The sequence below is a fragment of the Sinohyriopsis cumingii genome, chromosome 19 (genome assembly GCF_028554795.1).
Source record: "Sinohyriopsis cumingii isolate HCF-2022 chromosome 19, ASM2855479v2, whole genome shotgun sequence".
Lineage (NCBI taxonomy): Eukaryota > Metazoa > Mollusca > Bivalvia > Unionida > Unionidae > Sinohyriopsis > Sinohyriopsis cumingii.
The window spans coordinates 59,368,809-59,390,049 of NC_142979.1; the positions used below are offsets into that span (position 1 = coordinate 59,368,809).

General features: G+C 34.9%; 1 protein-coding gene across 2 annotated transcripts; it reads right to left on the reverse strand.

The window, feature by feature from the left end:
- Positions 1-421: 421 nt before the first annotated feature.
- On the reverse strand, positions 422-21,238 carry LOC149775788 (GTP-binding nuclear protein Ran). Of its 2 annotated transcripts, none has more exons than XM_089943576.1 (7): positions 21,114-21,238; positions 19,822-19,882; positions 13,841-13,925; positions 8,195-8,320; positions 6,854-7,041; positions 6,090-6,260; positions 422-2,363 (listed from the first exon to the last, which is right to left on the reverse strand). In XM_089943576.1, exons 2-7 carry the CDS (start codon positions 19,861-19,863, stop codon positions 2,319-2,321), a joined length of 657 nt encoding a protein of 218 aa, XP_089799702.1. In that variant the 5' UTR covers positions 19,864-19,882; positions 21,114-21,238; the 3' UTR covers positions 422-2,318. The 2 variants fall into 2 exon arrangements, with proteins under 2 accessions (XP_089799702.1, XP_089799703.1); XM_089943577.1 differs by lacking the exon at positions 21,114-21,238 and adding an exon at positions 20,288-20,387.
- Positions 21,239-21,241: the final 3 nt, after the last annotated feature.

The window sequence follows — 21,241 nt, forward strand, 5'->3', positions numbered from 1 at the left end:
TTTTCAATCATGTTTTCTAAACACAACCCTGCATATACAGTAGGAGGATACAGAAAACTTTTCTCATTTTGTGTCACTTCATGACTAGGTGTAAGGAGCCCATACACATTAAACCATGAAAGATGGCCAAGTTGTGTGCTACACACCTTTATCTAAAGATATACACACAATCCAAGTTTGGTCATAATAGCTGGAACCCAAGCAAAAGCACAATTTCAAAGCAATGCTCACAATATCCTTTTAGACTTGTGACAGTGAAACACTTGTGCAGCAAGTCTAAGGTGAAGTGCAGATTTTGTGTCAAAAGGAGTATTGGTACAAGAATTGTATCCGATACAACAGAATTTTAGTAACTTTAGACTCCTCATAGACCAAAAGCTGTAAAGTCTTGATTTTTGAAGTCATAAAAAATAAAATGCAGTACAAAGTATAGTTTATTCACCACCAGTAACATTAAAGATGTTCAAAATGGCTAAAGAGAGATTGGTATTTTTGCAATATAAATAATACAATACTGAAGAAAGCTGATGGTATCTGTCTGTAAACTTTGCAAGTTTCTGAGCAAAAGCTAACTTACCTGCATCACAGCCATATAACCACTTAATGTTTTGTGGACAATTAAGCAAGTATTGCGAGATATGTGCCTGATAGGTTAATAATTTAAAATCCTTACTGCTGGTGCTTCTGCTATTAAACCAATGCATAATACAAATCCGATATATGGCAACTAAACATTCATTACAGCCATCTATCATCAAAAATCAAACGAAACTGATTGGCATCAAGTATGCAATCAAAGTTTATGCAAGATAGGATATAACACAAATTAATTAAGAAACCAAAGATATAAAAACTACTGCTTCTTTTCTCTTCATTTGAGGCCATCATCTTTTACGTAAGAGCTGCAATTTGCTTGTTTCACAGCCAACATTGGAGACAAAACTCTGATCATTCGTTTTTGGCCAAGGCACTAGTAACTATAGAACAGAAGCAGTAATTTTCTTCACAAAATAAAGAAAAAATATTTTGCAAAGTGGAACCCTAATATAACAAATTAAAAAATATCCCATTTAAACAGATGTAGTTAGGTCCAGATTGTAATTTTTTTTAAACTTTTACATTTATACAATTTTTCACCTCCCATGCCCCCAAATCTTTTTGGAACTGATTCGTTATAGACAGGTCCCACTTTTTGCATTGATGCTATCAAGATCCAACATTCTGTTTATCATCTCATTATTGTCAAGGATTTTTAAACACAGCACCTACTGATCAACCAGTTTAATATACAACATCATTTGTTCAATTTTAGGCATGAACCGTATTCCAATTTAAACATAAATTAAAGTGACAATTTAAAATTCTGAACAAACAGGATCATCTTCCATGCTTATTTGCATTCATGGCTCCTTTTTAAAACATCAATGCAATTTACAGATGGTTAGTTTGAATACATCTGTGCAGGAGAGTAATAAATATATACGAGGGAAAAGAAACATCAAGTGCATCCTATGTGGATCATTTATCCAAGTATCTGGCATTAATGAAACAATATAAAAATAATTCCTAAGCTGAGAAGATTATTGTTTAATGTAAAAACAGCTTTTAGCAATGTCCAAGAATAGTAAACCCAAATATAAGGGGGGGGGGGGCAGGCACGGATTTTCTGTACACCACCTGAATGATTTGACTAATTTAAAAGTCATCAGATGTGCGATAATACAGTCTGCAGAAAATTTTCCATGGCCTCAGGATGAAAGGAAGCACGTTCACATATGCAATATAAAAAAATAGCATTGTCTTTCAATCTGTACTATCTTCATGGAAAAACAAAACCTTTTTTCATTACTTGTGCAGTTCATGACACTTGTCCAGAGGTGGAATCACAATTATAACATCCCTGAAAATTGCAGGTAAAACTACCAAGCCTGCTGTAAATGGGGACTAATCCATGGTGCCAAGATTAATACAGTCTTTGTTGTAGAGATCAATACATATTGCAGAAAATCTCACTGTGCACCACAAACTCTGCCAGAGCAAAAGCACATTTTCCCATAACAGCTCTTAGTATTGCAGCTTGATTCAGAAGCATTTATCATACGTCTTCAGTATTATACATAATTATCATTAATTATTTTCAGCCCAATTTGCACCATGGTTTTCAATATATTTTCTTTTTAGAAACAATTTATTCTTGAATTTCCTGGAACTTGGCATCCGAACTGCCGAACTCCTGAAGATGTGGATATATCACACAATAAAGGATACTAAGAGCTGCTTTCTTAAACCAATTTATTATCCTATAAAAGTCTAGACATTTAAAATTCCTCATCATCATCTGGTAAAGCAACTTTCTGTGCCACCTGAAAGAAACAAGATAACAATTTTAGGTTACAAGAATCATAGTCAAACTAATTATTGACCAAGAACAAAACGGCAACAAAAACACCAAACAGTTACATGTGAGAATTTTTGATTTTTTAAAAAGTACTCTACTTGAAGCAAGAATACCAAATGAGAGATTTACATGCCAACTGCAAACAACATCTAAAGGCAGTTGAAAGTTGTTTTGCTAGTGAGCACGACTTTTTGTTTCCTTGTGTGTGCAAAGTCCAAAAATTCTCATCATGGAATATGTATGCCCCACTAAATGTTGGAAAGAATGACAATTATTAACAGGGTCAAGTCTGCTGGTGTAAGGTATGTCCCTAAAGTTGGCCAAGAAAAGATAGTAAAATGCCATTTTAGATCAAGTTATATGTTTTAAGATGGGCTGTTGTGAATATATCAGTATTGATCCATCAAAGAAAATTACTTCCCAGGAATGCCAGCTACCAATAGATAAAAATGTAAATAATAAAAAAGGTGCAGGTTCTCAACCTTTCATTTGCTAACTTGACATGTAAGACACAAGGGAAGAGATCACTGCAAACAAAAATTTGAATCCACCGCCGAATCTGCTTACATGTCAGTTAATCTTGTACTGACTTGCATCATACATAATATTACACAAAATAATATAAGTATATCGAGAATCACCCTTTTAATAGATTTCAGTAGACACAGTTTCACAAGTATATATGTAGTGATGTTTCATAGCAACATGGCACAAATGTGGCTTTGTAGAGCCAACAAAAAGGTTGTTAAAAAAAAAATAAAATGCAAAGATGTTAAAATTCTGTCAAATGTATACAAGACAATAAAGGCAATGCATGTAAAATCCACATGAGTAGAATCAATCATCAACTTCATTCCTTTAAAAACACCAAGACTGTCTCTGGTGGTACGTCCTTGTACAGTTTCAACAAACAATTCACCACCAAATGCTGCAGTCTTGCTGGGTAGAAATTGACATTTGACAAGAATGTGCTCCACTGTTAATGCATACATGCAACCCCTGGCGAGGAAAACGTGTAATCCAAGTGGACAAAAAGAGTAATCTGAGCAGAAAGAGTAATCCACATATAACATGGAAAAAAAATCAATGAGCATATGTACAAAATGATTTATCTGGAATTTTAACATCAATTACTGCTTAAAGTTTTCGTATAGAATGCTTTGAGCTTCAGAAGCAACAGTCTCTCATTACATTTCAAAACACTTTGTACCAGCTGAGATTATGAATGTTCTGCACATTAGTAAAGCATTAAGTGCTGGGTTAGAGAGCCTGGATCTGAATTCAGTTTTATTTTTGTGAACAATCTCTCAGTCAGCATTAGAACGGTAAAGAGCCAACATTCCTTTCATAACCTGACAATGAAGAGGAAATTTATATCTTACAGTTAGCAGGTCTTTCAGCTGGGAAATAAGATGAAAAAGAATAAACTCTATCCATATGAAGTACGTTGTCAGGTGGAGTGGAGTGCCAACTTGATACTTCAGCAGGTTCTTATTTATCAGCAGCTTTTCCTGCAACACGGTGCATCATATGACAGAGACAACCTGATATGTACAATGATGGTGACATTTTTCAGAAGATAGAATGCAACTCCTTAATGAATTCCAGTCATCACTGATGCAGTATCAGCTTAAAACCCGACACAATTAAGTTTAATCGAAGCATTATCAAACAAATAAATAAAATGTTTTCTCCAGTGGAATCTACTGTTAAATCCGGTAATGAAAGAAGAGCATTTCTGACTTTGCCCTTTTCGTTGTCAAAGTCTCTTACAAAGACTGGGTACAACTTTTTGTCACAATAACTACTCCTGACTGTTACAATACTGAACGACCCAATTTTCATGGCTTCTGCAATTTTAAGTGAAGCATCTTCTGCTAAACACCAAACAATATTAGATGATTTTGTTCTTGCACAAAAATCAATACAATATCTGCAGTGTGGCAGTTTATGGCGACGTCTAGCTCTGAGACATCTTGCAGCAGACGTGTAGCACTAACACGATAAAATACAATGAGCATATGTACAAAATGATTTTTAAAAACCCTTCGGGTCTTTCAACATCAATTATTGCTTCAAATTTTCATATATTGCACTCTGAGCTTTAAAAATCAAGTTTCTCAGATTGCATCTCAAAACACTTTTAACCAGCTGAGATGATGTTTTTGCACACCAGTAGAGAGCCAAGTGCTGGGTTACAGAGCCTGGATCTGAATTCAGTTTTGTTTTGTTAACAATCTGAACAATCTGTCAGCATTAAAATGGCAACCAATATTCCATGCATAACCCAACAAAGAAGAAGAATTATATGTCTTCCATTTATTGGATCTTTTAGCTGGGAAAAAAGGTGCTACTGCACGTCAACTTTGTCGGCATGAAGTACATTGCCAGGTAGAATGCCAACTTGATTCTGCAGGGGTTCTCCCAATTTATCAGCAGCCTTTCCTGCAGCAAGGTACATCATAAGACAGGGACAACCTGATATGTACACATTTGTTCAAAATATAGACTGCAACTCCTTTATGAATTCGTCACCAATGATGCATTATTAGCTGAAAACCCCATACAGCTCTGCCAACTTAAGTTTATTCAAAGCATTATCAAGCAAATAAAAAATGTTTTCTCCAGTGGAATCAACTGTTAATTCTGGTAATGAAAGAAAAGCACAATGACACTGCCCTTTTCATTGTCAAAGTCTCTCACACAGACTGGGTACAACATTTGTCACAATCACTACTCCTGTCTGTTGCAATACTAAACGACCCAATTTTCATGGCTTATGCAATTTTAAGTAAATTATCTTCTGCCAAACACCAAACAACATTAGATTTTGTACTTGCAGATGCATATTATCTACCATTTTGGAATCAAACTTTTGTTTGACTGAAGACAAATGTAGTCTTCTACTGCTAGGGGTTGGTACGTTTCTATTAACAACTCAGTAAATGATGCCTCTGCATTTATTAGTTCTGCTTTAAAAAAGAAGTTACAAGTTACCTTAGCACTGAAGTTTGTGAAATGAGCCTAATTCAAGGTTTCTTTGTTTTACCATCATGACCAATATTAAAAGCCTTTCCCCACAGCATGCAGAGGGTGTGAAGCTGCCCTAGAATGAAACGCCGTATTGCGTAATTCATGTATTCATCTTTGAAAATATTTATGCTCCAATACACGCATCTACTAGAATAAATCTGACTGGACTTTAATTAAATTAGAAAACCAGTCTGTTCTCTCCTAAGCCATACATACAGCTGCTATAAATATAAACCAAGGTCAAAATTATATAAGTAAAATGGGCATGTTTCTTGGAAACAGTGCAGCCGCTATAAACAGAACATGCTGTTAGGAAAGGGCATGCAAGGATGCAGTAGCATACTCTTATGTCATAGTTGCATAGAAGCCATCTTTTCTAGAACAATTTCTTAAAGTTTAATGGGATGTTAATACAAATTTAAAAAAATTTGGGAGGGAAACACCAAAAACGTAATCAGAACACAATTACGCACAAGGCATAATTTAATGAAAAAAGCATAATGTTGGCATGAATGTTTAGTAACAGTAGTGTCAACAAATCTGGGTCAACCTAAGAACTGTAGACAACAAACTGGCCATGCCATGAACTCTTCTTGTATACTGCCAGTAAAGCAATAAATAATACTACAGCAACTAATGTAATTAAACATGTTATTACCTCCAATTCTGATTCATACTGATGTGCAAGCTGTGGGTCCATCTGTACTTCTGGTGGGGCTAAAGCTGGCATTGCAACAAACTCCAGATTTGGGTCACCAACCAACTTTCTGGCTAACCACAGGAAAGGTTTCTCAAAGTTGTAGTTGCTCTTCGCACTTATGTCGTAGTACTGATGAGAAAAAAATACTTGTTAAGTGCTCCAGTTTTGAAACGGTTTTGCTAGGTCCATAGTATGAAGGTTTGTTACAGGCTTCTCTGCTTAAAACTAGTGCAATACATCTTAGACTAATGAAGCTGCAAGTATCCAACTATTTTTTCAAAGTAATTTGTTCTTCACAAAAATAATGTGACTACTGACACGATTACTGGACGACAAAAGCTATATCAAATGACAAAGTCTACTAAAAGGAATATACACAAAATGCATGGCAGATCAATACCAAGTGTTTTGTACCTCTTTTTTTGTGTGTTCAACAGACCAGAGGCTCTATCTGCTCAATGGTGCAGTAATGTTCAAAACAAATTTTGCAAAGTAGGACAACTTGCATTTGTAACACCTAGTTCACTATAATATGCTTTCCATATTTTTTCATCCAGTAATTCCAGACATTTTCAAAACTTTTAATAATGCCAGAAGGATTGAGAATGTATGGCAACTGGCAAATTGCCCATCACTTCTTCAAAAATTTTAGGCATGATTATCCTATTTCAAGCATGCCATCCCTATAATATAATCTAGGAAATTCAATTCTTGGTGTTTACCTGAAGGTTCTTTTTTCTGTGGAAAACTATAGCTTTGGCTTTAACTTTTCGGTCTTTAATGTCAACTTTATTGCCACAAAGAACTATTGGGATGTTTTCACACACTCTGACTAAATCTCTGTGCCAATTAGGGACATTCTTGTATGTGACTCGAGATGTGACATCAAACATAATAATGGCGCACTGACCTGCAAAACAGAGATAAAGTGTTAAGTTGGCCATGGCAAATGTACACACTGAAAATGCATATTTTCTTTTCTAACAGTAAAACACACTTCACTTGCAGCATTCAAAGAGGTTTTGAAAATTCATAATTTTAAGCAAACTCCAGGCTAAAAAGACCTTTTGTCCATATAGCAGAGCAGCCGGAGGCAAACAAGTCCAAACAGTAGGCTATTACCTTCTGCCCTGTTAAGTTGTTGCTAGGGGTTAATGTGTTAAGAAGACTTCTATCGGGTACCTGTTGATCCTAATGCTAGTTACCTGATCAAAGGAAAATTGTATCAAATGTGTAAAAACCTGAAGTCAAATCCACGTTTTAATTCACAGTACCCTTTAAATGAATAGTTAAAAGTCCAAGAATTCACGTACAATGTATGATACAGTTCTAAAATCCTCTATCGTCATCATCTAGTCCTCATACCAACATCAGACACCCTTAGCCTAACTGTCATGTATAGATGCAAAGAGACGGAGCTCAAGTTTTTTAAAGTAACAATTTGATCAGGCAGTTTGTGAAATCTATTCAAGGTTCCAAGTCATTTGTACGGCAAGATCAAAAAACCACCCCATTACCTGCCACTGAATCACTAGCAATTCACAAGAGTAGTCATGTGGGAATAGAAGCATTGGGAATAATGTCAATTATTTATTGGCAATTAAAAAGTACATGTTTTTGAGGTTCAATCCAAAGGATTGTTAACTTCAAAACACGAGTATTGCCTTTACAATCACTGGTAGAAAATGTATATAGTAAACAGGTAACCTGTGGCTCATTTTATTACCTGGATTATTATCAATGAGCAGGGTACCTGTTGGCATCCTAATAAAGAACCATGGCAGATTACAGCCCATGGCTTGTAACAAATGCTGGTATACATAAAAGTAATGAAACTTAATATAAACAGCAAATGGCACTGGTGTTTAAAAAAATTATATATTGTTACATTCAGATTAAATGCAATAGCTACCCCACCCCCATCGAATGCATCTGGGGTGCTATAATGTTAACATGTCCAGTTATTTAGTAAAACTTTTTATGTATCTGACCTAATATTCCAAAAATAATCGGTGGTTCTCTCTCCTTTAAATTATCCTGCACAGTATTTACACGACTCTTACCCTGGATATAGTAACCATCTCTCAATCCACCAAATTTTTCCTGGCCTGCAGTGTCCCACACATTGAACACTATCTCTCCTCTGTTGGTGTGGAACTGAAGTGGGTGCACCTCGACTCCAAGTGTGGCTTAAAAAGAAAGGCCAACATCAGTTCAGAAGTATCTAAAGGCCACACACGCACACAAATTAATATAAAAAAAAATGCAAATTTTCCATATATATTTTATGCTGCTTCACAATCGGTATCTTTTGTAATTACGAAAATAATAAAGTGTCATGGCCACAAATAACCAATTCAGCATTAATGTTAATTGGTGCACATTTTTAATATTTAATTCATTACATGTAATTTTCTTGTACAAGGTAACAGACAAATTGGTTATATCTTGTAAAGACAAACAATTTACTGGCACATTTGTTGCAATTACTGGTACAATTACATGCATTTGGGATTTAAGAAACAACCGTCTGCTGAAGATTTCACCCCAAAATGCCACACAAGAAAGTTAACTTAATTCAATCATACTTGATTGTGGAGCATCATAAATGAAGTTTGAACATTTAATTATTCTGACAAGCTTTTATTCTATCAATTGTTGAACCACCAACTAAAGCCAATATATAGCTATGATGAATTTTCCCAAGCAGGATGATTATCTTCCAATGTTCTAAACAAAAGGTCAATTGAGTGTACACCATTCCCAGGCCAACTTGTCTACATTGGGGGATACAGATTATGTGATGGCTCTACTACTTGTGGCTCTTCTGAAAAAATATGGAATGCACATATGAAGCCAGAAAAGGGGTGGGATAAAAGGCAAAATAAATGTCTAATAATTATGTTGGGCAGTAACTGCCTATAAATTGTTGATAATCAATCTCTGAAAGATTGTTATAAACACAAGTCCAATTAAACCACATGTAAGATAGAGAGAGAGAGAGAGATGGTTATGTCTCAGTGTGCAAGCTCATCTGCATTTAGAGCAGATGTAGCTGTTGTGTAATGTTGGCAAAATGATTAAGATGGTTTGAACATGTATTAGTTATGGACATTATTTATTGGTAAATTATATGTAACAATATTGAGCACATTATCAAGAAATTAAGTGTAACTTGTATTTTTACGTTAACAATAAACTTATTATCAAATTGCGATTTAAAAAAATGATGAACTTGAAATCACATTTTAGTTAATGCGCACAACCACGCAGAGGTATGTGTGTGAGAGATGAATTGTTTTTGGTCAGTGTACAAGACCGTGTTTATTCAGGGTGGTTTTTATTTGTAGTGTTTGCAAAGAGCGAGAGAGAGAGAAAAAGACTTACCTGATGATTGTGATAATCTTCGTGTATTATGACCCTACTATATTCCATTATCAATAAACACCACTAAATCAACAATTCATTCTTGTTTTAATGACGATGTACATCATCACAACAACCACATGGTTATGCAATGTTTTTGACACGGTAATTAAACATGCTTAGCTTTAGGGTTATTCCAGTTGAAACCAGATTGAGTGCAAGAATTGACAGAAAAGGTCAAATCTTTGAGGCTGCCAGTAGGGAAATGAAAATCCATCACTGCTATTCGAACTCACCAATAAAGATATTAATGGGGTATATCTATATCGTTGAATAGATTTGTAATAAAATGTTAATTATATCAAAGTCAAAACAAAACAAGTACTTAAAAAGGTAGTATATGTATGTATACAAATCAATTTAACGGAGTCTGTGATTTTCATATTTACGATAGAAACTGACTAGGTTTTTGTATTTTATGTTTGTATGACTATAATGAAACAATAAGACTAGTTGACCAACAGTCTGTGGTCTTCACTTAAGTGTGTACTGTAATGTAATTTTTGTTGGATAAGAAAACACCATAGGTCTTTGGAACTAATTTTAAAAGACATGTGGTTTCTTTTACGGTGACAGACTTAATAAGGACAAGTAGAACTAATGAATGATAATATTAAAGGTATGGTCTGTGAAGTCCTTTGTCCATTTGTTAATAAACACCAGTAGATATTGTAATGACAGTAAGAGCTTATGCACATGGGTGCCTGCAGGATTATTTTGCAAAAAAAGAGAGAGAGAGATATAGGGGAAATCGGTTGGGTCAGTCAGTCACGTCCAGGACAGTTGGTATATTAAGCAGTCTGAAACTAAAGCTAATATTTACTAAGCATTTTGAACAGAATTTTGTGACATTTTCAGCTTCATCTGCATGATTATACTTGTTGGGAGGTCATGTTACCCCCTTGTCTAATGCTGTGGGCACCCATGCTTATGTATGTAATCATTGTATTTTCTTGGCAACAATTAGTAATTTTTGTAAAATCATAATGGCAATACACTATTTTCGAGCCTTTTTGCAAACATAAACATTCTTAGTAAAAAAATTATGTTCGATAATTTGATGCATTTTTTTTGACAAATACAAAGTGATAGGTATGAAAAATTAAAGGGTACGAAACAAATACATGAAATATGGTAAGCTTAAAAAAAACCGCCATCTTGCTAAGAATATTAACTATTGCTATCACTGAACAGATTAAGTTCAATCATTTTTGCAGTGACACCCGTTCACCATTGATCAGGCAGATATCATTTACCCCTTCACTTCAATGCAGTGATATGGTTGGCACATTTAGACAGACCTACGCAGTTATTTCAGCCAACCAGACAAATGATTTTATGGAAGAAAAAACTTTCCAGACATGTTTTAACCTGCAGTCTGCCTCCAATGCAGATTTTAATGAAGCATGTCTCTGTCGTTTCTAACAAGCTGTTGAGAAGTTTTTGTGTTTCTTGTGATAATAGCCACAGCTTGTACAAGATCAGCAAAACGTGCATACCGGAATGATTTTTTTTCTCAGTACAATTTATCATTGATAGGGTTCCAGGGAATTTTTTAGCAATAAAAAATGACTTCTTTTTGTTTAAAGACTTGCATCCCAGCTTAAGACATGTGACCATGTAATTGTCCACAGAATGTGTGACTAGGACAAACTTGACCATTTAAATGCACAGAACTTGAATGAAAATGCAAAATTTAATTTTCCTCAGAGCACATATTGGTGTCAAGTAGCTTTTTTTTTGTTCTTGAAAATGGTTTCCAGTTTCAAAAATGGCCCTTAAAGATTGCATAATGCTTTTGCATAAAAAGATTTTAAAAATCCATTTATGTCTGACCTCAACCTCTACTTTCAATGGAATCAGACTATGGAATGTACATTTAACTCGGCCATTGTCAAGTGTGTGCAGTGCATGTCTGTGCTAAAACCTGCGAGGCAGCTGAACAGTTCCCCTGCAAGTTGGACCAATTTCAGTAAGCATAATGAAATACTGTTTATTGTTATTGTAGTCTTGATTTTCTTTTAAATGTGTAATTTGATTGGTGAAAGGAAACATTATGTTCAAGTAAAAAGGATATTAAGTACACTTAAATTGTAATCAAGGTTCATACCAATAAAGAGAACTGAAATTCAACAACTTTTCCAAGTACTACTGTTGTTTTAAAGTGACCATCTTCTAAATGCAAAAATTAGCACAAAAACATGTTCCACACAGCTCAATGGCTTCTTGTTAGTTCCTTCAACTTTGTAAAAATTCTGTATTTATGTAGCAACTGCAACAATCTCTCTTGCCACGGGACATACTTGCCCACCCAGGTCTAATAAAATTGTCTATTTTCCTGCCCCCCCCCCCCCGAATATTCCCTTTCATACATCTGGTGTTTGAACTTCAAAGTAGTTGATTGTCACTTTCACCTATGACTTTTTCTTTGTCAAACATTTTGAGAAAAAGCCATAGCTTGATATTGCAGGTAATTTGCATGGAAAAAAAAAGGGTGGAGTATAGTGCACAAGGTACTACAGTGCAACCCTGCTACAACGCTGTTGTGGCATGGCTCCCGAAATTTAGAATAATCATTCGCACAGGAAGAAAAAAATTCTCCTCAAAGTACATAAAATAGTGAATAAAACTTTATTATAATTATGGGGAAGAGATCACAGATGAATTCGAATTTAATACAATTGTGGCATGGTTCCTGAAATTTTAAATACATGTATGTGTAGAACGGTTATTATCATTTTGAGGAACAGTTTGCGTATGAATTTTAATATAATACAATCGTTGCGTAGCTTCTAAAATGTAAAAATACCACCAGGTTCTTGAAGTGTTATGCCGAAACAAACATTATCGGAAATGTTACTTGTTACTGATCCATGAGTAAAGCCAATAAGTCGTCTTTGTGATCGTCTTCAATTAAATCTGTATACCATCATTGCTCAAACAATAGTGTTTCTTCAACTGCATACACAAACAAGCAGCAGACAATGTGGTGGTTGATAAAAGATTCTCAAAAATAAACATCAAAACATGAAAGCTGCCAACACGTTTGCTGGGCTTGGTGGTTTTATTAGACGCAATCAGTTGACCAGTAAATAATGTCTGCTTTATTAGCTGGAAACTGAAAGGGTATGAAATTGTCCATGCGTTCAGCTTTACATTTTTTTTAAAAAAGTGACTTGTGACCATTGCAGGCCTACTGCACTTAGTTCTCAGGGTTTTACATGGGTATGGTGTTTGTTTATGAACTCGTTATTAATTTCCTTTTTTTTATAAAAACATTTTACTGTAATGGAAAAGTAAGTTCACAAATGCAAGTCATTCTCTGCACTTTGCGCAATGATTAGTATAGTAGTTTTCACACGTTTCTTTCAATATTCACAAAATCTGAAGTAAAAGTTATATGCACGCTGAAAGCATGTGTTTTGTAATTATTCTTGCTGTAGTTGTTCAAACGAATAGGCATACAAGTGTTAATTATTGGAAATTTGCAATGGATAAATGTACTCAGAAACGCATGAGAAAATTTTAACAGTATGAAATTTTTAGACACCGTTCATAGACCCTGGAACATAATGAACCGTATACGTGCTTCATCTTTCTTAACCTAATTTTGTTGTTAATTTTGTCCATTGAATTCAGACACATATTGATGCGTGACAAAATTATTGAATAGCTTACATGTGTGCAATTTTTGCAATGGAATTACTTATTTTATAGATTTATTTCTAGCCCCGATGGTACGATCAAGTAAACAGTGTTGGTACTCTCTGTGCTTGCTATATATTAGACGTTGAATTCAGATACAATGGTCAGGGAAAAAAATATTGAATATTGTAAATCTGTGTGCAATTTTTCAATGGAATTACATGATTACAAATGAAATTAATGCCACGATGGCACGATAGTAACGGTGTTGATACCCAATTCATCTTTTACCACAGACAAGAATATACATGTGTGTGTCAATGAGTTGTTCTCTCAAAAAATTAAAATACTGTAAAACCCCGCATTAACGTGGTCCAATTTTGTGGACCCCAATTATCGTGTTATAACGGGGTTCCACTGTCCTTTCAAGTTCTAGTATCAAGTATATCGCAAATCAGTTTGCACATCAGGCAAATGAATTTGTCCAGCCCCGAAATCATGGCAAATTCTAGGGTAAGGGGAGGAGGAAAAAGCTTGAAAATGACAAATGAACACTGAGTAGGCTATATTGGTCAATTTGCATTGAAGAGCCAGCCAAATCCAGCAGCCACCAAATAAAATGGTTCCAGCTTACTTACCAACATATCTCTTTTCAAACTCTCCCGTCAAATGACGTTTTACAAATGTTGTTTTTCCGACACCACCATCCCCAACAAGGACAAGCTGAAAGAAGAAACAACCGAGATGATCATCTGCTAGTGATGAATTTGATTAAAATAAGATCTCCACTGTACCAAACTGTTAAAATTGCAATCATACTACAACCATGGGGCCAATAAATATATTCTTGCTTGTCTAGCAGGCTGTGTAATTTTTATTGCCCCCCTCTGAATACTATCTTGCCCAGGCATTGGTTTTCCAGCTGATTATATCAATAGTGTAGCTAGAATTTTGTAGGCTTCAGTTATCAACTATTTCAAATTTTTATAAAGTGGCTAACAAGTGCATTCATGCCAACCCTTGGCAAGGAAAAAGTGTAATCCACATAACAGGGCACAAATTCAACGAGCATATGCACACATTTTTATTTTCTATATTTTTTTTTACCTCTCTCATCTTTAACAGCAATTAGTGCTTCAAATTTTCACATGTAGCACTTTTAGATTTTAAAAGCAGCAGACTCGCATGTTGCATTTCAAAACACTTTGTACCGGCTGAGAATGAATGTTTTGCACACCAGTAGAGCACCAAGTACTATTTTAGTATGCCTGGATCTGAATTCAGTGTTGTTTTTAACAACACTGAACATGCTCTCACTGCCAGCATTCAAATGGTTAAGAACCAATATTCCTTTCATAACCTGACAAAGAGTTACTTTATATCTTCTAGTTACTGGGACATTTAGCTGGGAAATAAGATGAAAAAAAAAAAAAAATCAACTCTGTTCGCATGAAATACATTGTCAAGTAGAATGCCAACTTCATAACCGAGGCATTCTCCTTATTTATTGGCAGCCTTTCTTGCAGCAAGGTGCATAAAATGACAACCTGTGATGTACACTGATGAGACCTATTTCAAAATATAGAATTTGTTTCAGATTTTTAACGTAGCTTTAATAATTTTCCAGTCATATTGCTATGTTTGCAGTGTGCAGTATAAAAAGAGGTCTAGCACTGGGGCATCATGCCGACCAATCCTAACACAAACCTCATAATTCCGAGCACCCATTTTTAGAAGACTTTGGTATGACTTGGCCGGGGTTAAAACCCACGATCTTGACATCTCTAACCACTAGGCCACTGGAGCAGTCCAAAATATAGAATGCAACTCGTTTATGAAGTCTAGTTATCACTGATGCATGAACAGCTGAAAACTCCATACAGTTCTGACAATTTATGTTTATTCAAGTCTCTTACACAGGCTTTTTTGTCATCATAATTACAACTCCAGTCTGTGGCAATAGTAAACAACCCAATTTTAATGGCTTCTGTAAGTTTATGTGAAGTATCTTCATCTTAACACATAACAATATTAGATTTTGCTCTTGCACATGCATGTATTCTTCTATTTTGAAATCAAGACATCCATTTGATCAAAGGACTAACGTAGTCTTCTACTACTAAGGGTAGTACATGTTCTATTAAGAACTTGGTAAATAACACCGTTGCATTTTTAACATTTATGTCCACAATTGAGTTTTGCTGTAAATAAAGAAGTTAGTACTGGAGTTAGTTTAAATCAAGATTTCTTTAGTTTTCAAGTGTTGCTCTACGTCAAATTTACCACCATAATATTAAAATCTTTTCCACACAGCCTGCAATGGGCATGAATCTGTACTGAAATGAACGCTGAGTTATTATAATTCATGTGTTCATCTCTGAATCAGTTTTCATCCTGATTTAATACATCTGTGAAATTATTTGAAAAACATTTTTGCTCTAACACGTGCATCGACTTGAATAAATCTGATGGACTTTAAGCGCCAAATATCCTACGGACTGGTCCTGTACCAGATATAAATTAAAACAAAGAAACGGCGAGTCAAGATTAAAAATTAGAAAAGTAGTCTGTTCACTCCTAAGCAATACAGCTACTATAAAGAGAACCCAAGGTCAAAAGTATGAAAGTAGAGACCAGCATGTTTCTTGGAAATATGACAGCCACTATAAATACTACATAATATTGTAAGGAAAGTGCATGGAAGTCTACGGAAAAGCGTACTCTTGTATCGTTGCTACATAAGCAGTCTTTTCAAGGAATATGGTCTGTGGGATTAATAGGATGGTAATAAAAACAAGAATACATACAGATTTTTAAAAAGGGATGTACCCAAATCGCATAATCCATATGCCTTTATGCGCAAGGCCTAATTTAGTGAGAAAAAGCTTAATGGTTGGCATGTATGCTAGTGTGACCACTGTCTTTCACAGTCAGTGTTTCCCTTTACACACATTTTGTTGCCGTGCGTTTTTTTTTACGCAAAGGATTTTCATAATATGATGATTTATTTAATACCCAATGCATTGGACGATGGATGGCATTGTATATACTTCACGTATATGCACTGACTGGTTCCCCGCTTTGTTTGCTCCCTGCCTTGCGCTCCTCTATTCGTATAGCAAAGTGCAACGCAGGAAACATAAAAAACAATGAACCAGACCAGCAAAGGCAATGTTATGATGGAGTAGCTTCCCCTAATCTTGCGAGCTTCTCATGATTTCCATCGAGCTCAAGCTGTTCTAGATATTTAACATCAAGGCTCATTGAACTAGAAAGTGATCTCCAGATTAAAACGTCATGCACTAAAAAGCATTAGCAAAGAAAGTGAAAGAAGCAGAATACAACAGAGTAACTGTGGATCTAACTTGAAAAATGGAGAAAATTATTCCCTTGACTGGAATATTCACTATGATTCCCGGTGTGACTTCTGATGGCGTGATTGCAAAGACTGCAAAAGAGAATAATCCTTTCGTGACAGGATTTTAACATTTTTAAAAATAGGCCCTCGTTCGTCACAAGATATCTGAGAACACATTATAACCTAAGAAATTATTTCATAAAGAAATCAGTAAACTTGCAGAGACAAATGCATTATTTGGATTACAAAGTCAGCAGGTCATTGCAGATTTTGTTGGTTTTTAACTTTTACTGCAATAAAAGAAAGATCTACAAAGTTCAAGTTTAACTTGTTAGAAATAAGATGAATCAGTATCCTCCTTGATATCTGGATAAATGTGTTCTAGGACGAAGTACAATGAAACCTATGATAGTAAACATTTGTTGAAAGGCAGTAAATTAACTCCCATTTGGTTAAAAAGATTTATTTGGCTTTATGTTTTGGCTTATATATAATGTGTTGGGCTATAATATTGTTGAGGAGACTGTTAAAAGTACGACTTTAAAAGAAAAATGGACTAATAAAATTATTCTTTGAATGGACAATGCATTTGTTTGTTAACTGTGCATGTTGGTGTATTTGTATGTTTAGAGAGAGACAGAGAGAGAGAATGTTGTGCAAGTTGCAATATCCTATTTCAAACTGAAAAAGTATGAGTTGTATGAAAATTTGTCAGTACACTTTTGACCCCCAGTTTTGACACCTAGGGTTTTTTGCACCCTCAATTTTACACCCCTGGGGGATACACTGACAGTATTGGTTCTAGTGTAAGCTTCATCATCACAATATAATTACAGCTTTTACAATGCAACTTTAATACATGGTTTATACCATTTTATGAAAATATTGTGCAAGGACTTTGTAAATACCTTACAAGAAATAATTGGAAAAATAAAAAGTACTAAAATGCAGTCTTTTTATCCCCCTTTTGTTATATTAAAAAAAAAGCACCCTTTTGGCCTCGCTAAGGTTCAATAAAAAGTAAGGACACCCCCCATCAGAAAAATGAAAAAACAATGGCCATACTTCAACCTACACAAGACTTTTATATCCATCTGTCTCTCTCTCTCCCTTCGGCACTCTGTAAGACCCATACTGAAATCACTATCTTTAAAAGATGTTGCCCATATTTGTACAAGCATTAATATGTTCATTGTTTCTCAGCTTAATTGGTTCCAGATCTGTGTATGAATATTGTTCTGTATTGAGAATGACCCTTCCAAGCTTACAGGTATTGTCTTTTGGATAATTCTGCTCCCCAAAAAAATATTTTCTAAAACAAGTTCTGCCCAAGTCCGATTTTCTTGAATTACCACTCCACAGACTACTATGCCGGATTTACTATTCATTAATGCAGTATTAGGATTTTAAGTCCATTAATGCCATAGTGTAATTGTTCAAACAGGTATTTTGATCAATAAAATATCTTTACTTTTTAATTTCACTTTTAGATTTTCAGCTCCTATAATCTGATATACTTACTGACTTGAAAAATAAATTTCCTTTATTAGTATGATCAGCTAGTATTTGCTGAACTAAATGGTCATCAATAGATGTACAATGATAGGAATCGGCCATTCTGGGTCTTCTAGATAACCCATAATATAAGCATGGATTTATAAAACTATCTTTATGAAAAAAGTCCAAACTTCAACACAATCCTTGATTTGGGGGGGGGCAGGGGGGCGCACCCTAGTAGCAATCAAATTAAGTTCAACAACCACTCATGTCAAGCAGAAGAAACCAGGCATGCAAAGTTGTGAAATGTTCGATGGACTCGCTTGTATTGTGGATTCAATGTACGTGATGAGATTCGCAGGTGAGTACATGGTGTTGATACTCTATTCATGCTATACATTAGACGTGTGTGTGTGTGCGTGTCTATACACACACACACACACTACTTTGTGGTTCTCTAAATAAATTAAACTTTTATATATGCCTTCTGTTTTCACTACAGGTGTATTTCTCATTTAATATGCATCAATTTAAGATGGTAACTGTGCCAATGAAGCACGTATTTTATCACCTACCCCCACCCCACAATTTTTTTTTTTTTTTGTGGGGGGTGGGGGTGGTATACGCATCATTTTCTTCAGCTAACTGATCTGGTTGCTTACAACACGGTTCAGTCTATAACAAGGTCAGGTTCTATGGCTCCCAACTACTATGTTAAAGCAGGGCCACACTGTACCTAGTGTAATCTTTACTTGTATAAAAATGCTTGGATACATGCCTTGGCTTTAGTTAAGTTGTAGAACTAATATTCTTGTTGTGTATTAAAAAAATATACTTATTTTTAAAAACTACTCAATACTAATCATCAGCTTGAATAAGAATGATAGGTTTGGATTCTGACTTAGTTTTTTGCCTCGACGAGTCAAATGATTTACATGAAGCCATTTGCAGAGAAAACAATGCACTAGCATATGGATGCATTTTCATGTTCCCTTGGCATACATCTGAATTCATAGAAATGCAAAGGTAGTTGAGATATATCGAAGTATGTCCAAGTAGGTCCTTGTGGCGGAGAGAGAGAGAGAGAAAGAAAGAGAAAGAGAGGGAGAATGTTTCTTGAACGAAATTAAATGTTGCTTCAAGTTCCAACAGGCATCGCGTTTTTTTTATTTGGTTTGTTAACAAAATTATACTTTAATGTAACATGATTTTGGCATTCCCAACTTCACTGCTTTCCAACCAACTCAAATGTAGGCAAAAAAAATTTGAAAATGGGTCCATTTGCTTGATTGAGAATTTGAATTTCTAAGGAAAAAGACATTAGATTAAATGAAGTCTGACCAATATATTACAACTTTATTTTGTAGAAAAGCACCAAGTCTGTCAGGTGTGTGAGATATTCCTGAAAATCTGACTTGCTGTGATGCCAGCTGACATCAAAACACTACTTGGCGCCATCATTTAGGCAGCAAGACCGCGATGCCCAAAACATAAATATCAATGCCCAAGTCTTATAATGTAGAACTACAATATAGGTATTTGATGTAAAAGAACTAATGTCTGTACTGAAACCATTTTCTGCTTGCAGTGACATCAACCCCCCCCCCAATAACAACGGACTTCCACCTTATCTCGAATGCAAATTCATTGTACAAAAATGAAAACGGTAAAGATGTGACCTCAGAACAATTCATGCTCTGCCTTCGGTAAGGCATATAAATTGACCATTTATCTCCCTTCACCCAACATAACTGACAAACTTACCTTAAATGTTGGTACACCTGTTTGACCCATTTGTTCAGCCATTGTTAGTGTATGTCTGCCACTGAAAAAAACAAAAAACAAGTGAGAACCTTTTTTAAAGAAAATAATCTGGTGTTACCCTTGATGTAAATTTGAAGAATTATACAGGAGACTTTTGGAAAATCAATCCTTAAAAATAAATGCAAACTGCAAGATAAAATAGAAAGGTGTTACATTTCTGGAGAAAAAAAATGAGTTCATATACAACAGTTCAACAAATATATAATCCTTCAAATATTGGGTAAACATTTTCTCTGGTAGCACATGCTCTCTATTCCATGATTCTGGATAAAAAGACAACAGTACTCTGCTTTGCCAATGAATGTTCAAGCCTGTTTACAGTATACTTGAAAAAAGCTCCAGACTCCAGATAAAATTGGTCAACAGTAATGGGACACTTCTGACAAGTGTTAAAATATTTCATCACCTTGTACAACTCTTTTCTTGAAATAGGAATAAGATACTTCGGACAAAAGTATATCTTAGCACCTTGTTCAACTCCTTACTTGAAAAAGACGTATATCGTTATTCAGACTGAGCCAGCTAAAGCTAGATGAAACGGGTTTTGATTACCAAATTTAGACAGCATATAATGATATACAGAAATAACGTCATAGTAAAAAATAACACCAAGAAATTTCCAAGTCTTACGTCACAAGTCTGTTGTGAAGGAGTCAAAAAGTATAACCTGGTGTTATGTAATATTCATCGCAATATATGCATTACCGAGAACCGGCACCATTGAACATAAATGACCATTGTGTATCAATCAAAATTAAAGTTCTATAAATGTACAAGTGTATATTGAAAAGAAAAGTACAAAACCTTCAAAATAAATGTACATATTAAATACAACTAGGTAAAATACGGTGTTAAGATTAAAAAAACGTTAAAATTTTTACATCAATAAAGGGGTGGGCGGTTCGGACTGAAACGAAACTTGACACACGACAACTCATATAAATATATCAAAATATAAATAAAATTTGAACTGAGCATCAACCCCTTAAGTTCGATCATTCCCATGCAGCACAAAAAGCACGGCCTCGAAATACTTAAGTAAAACAGTGTTCTTCTTAACCTGCTTTTTTGTCAGTAAGCAATTCTATTACGCAGTTGCTTTTTTGCTATCAAAAAAATAATACTAAAATTTACATGTCTGAAATAAATGAACTAAATTGAGGATGATGATAATTAAAGAAACGAAATGATTGTTGGGATATTATATGGATACATGATGTCGAAGAACTCACCAGCACTTCCCTCAGTAAAATGGCGAATGTTAGAATATGAACTGAATGCTTGGCGGGAATTTTGAGTGACGTATGCTTCAGGACAAACTGCTGTCAATTTTATTAGTCAATTATAAATTAAAGCCAAT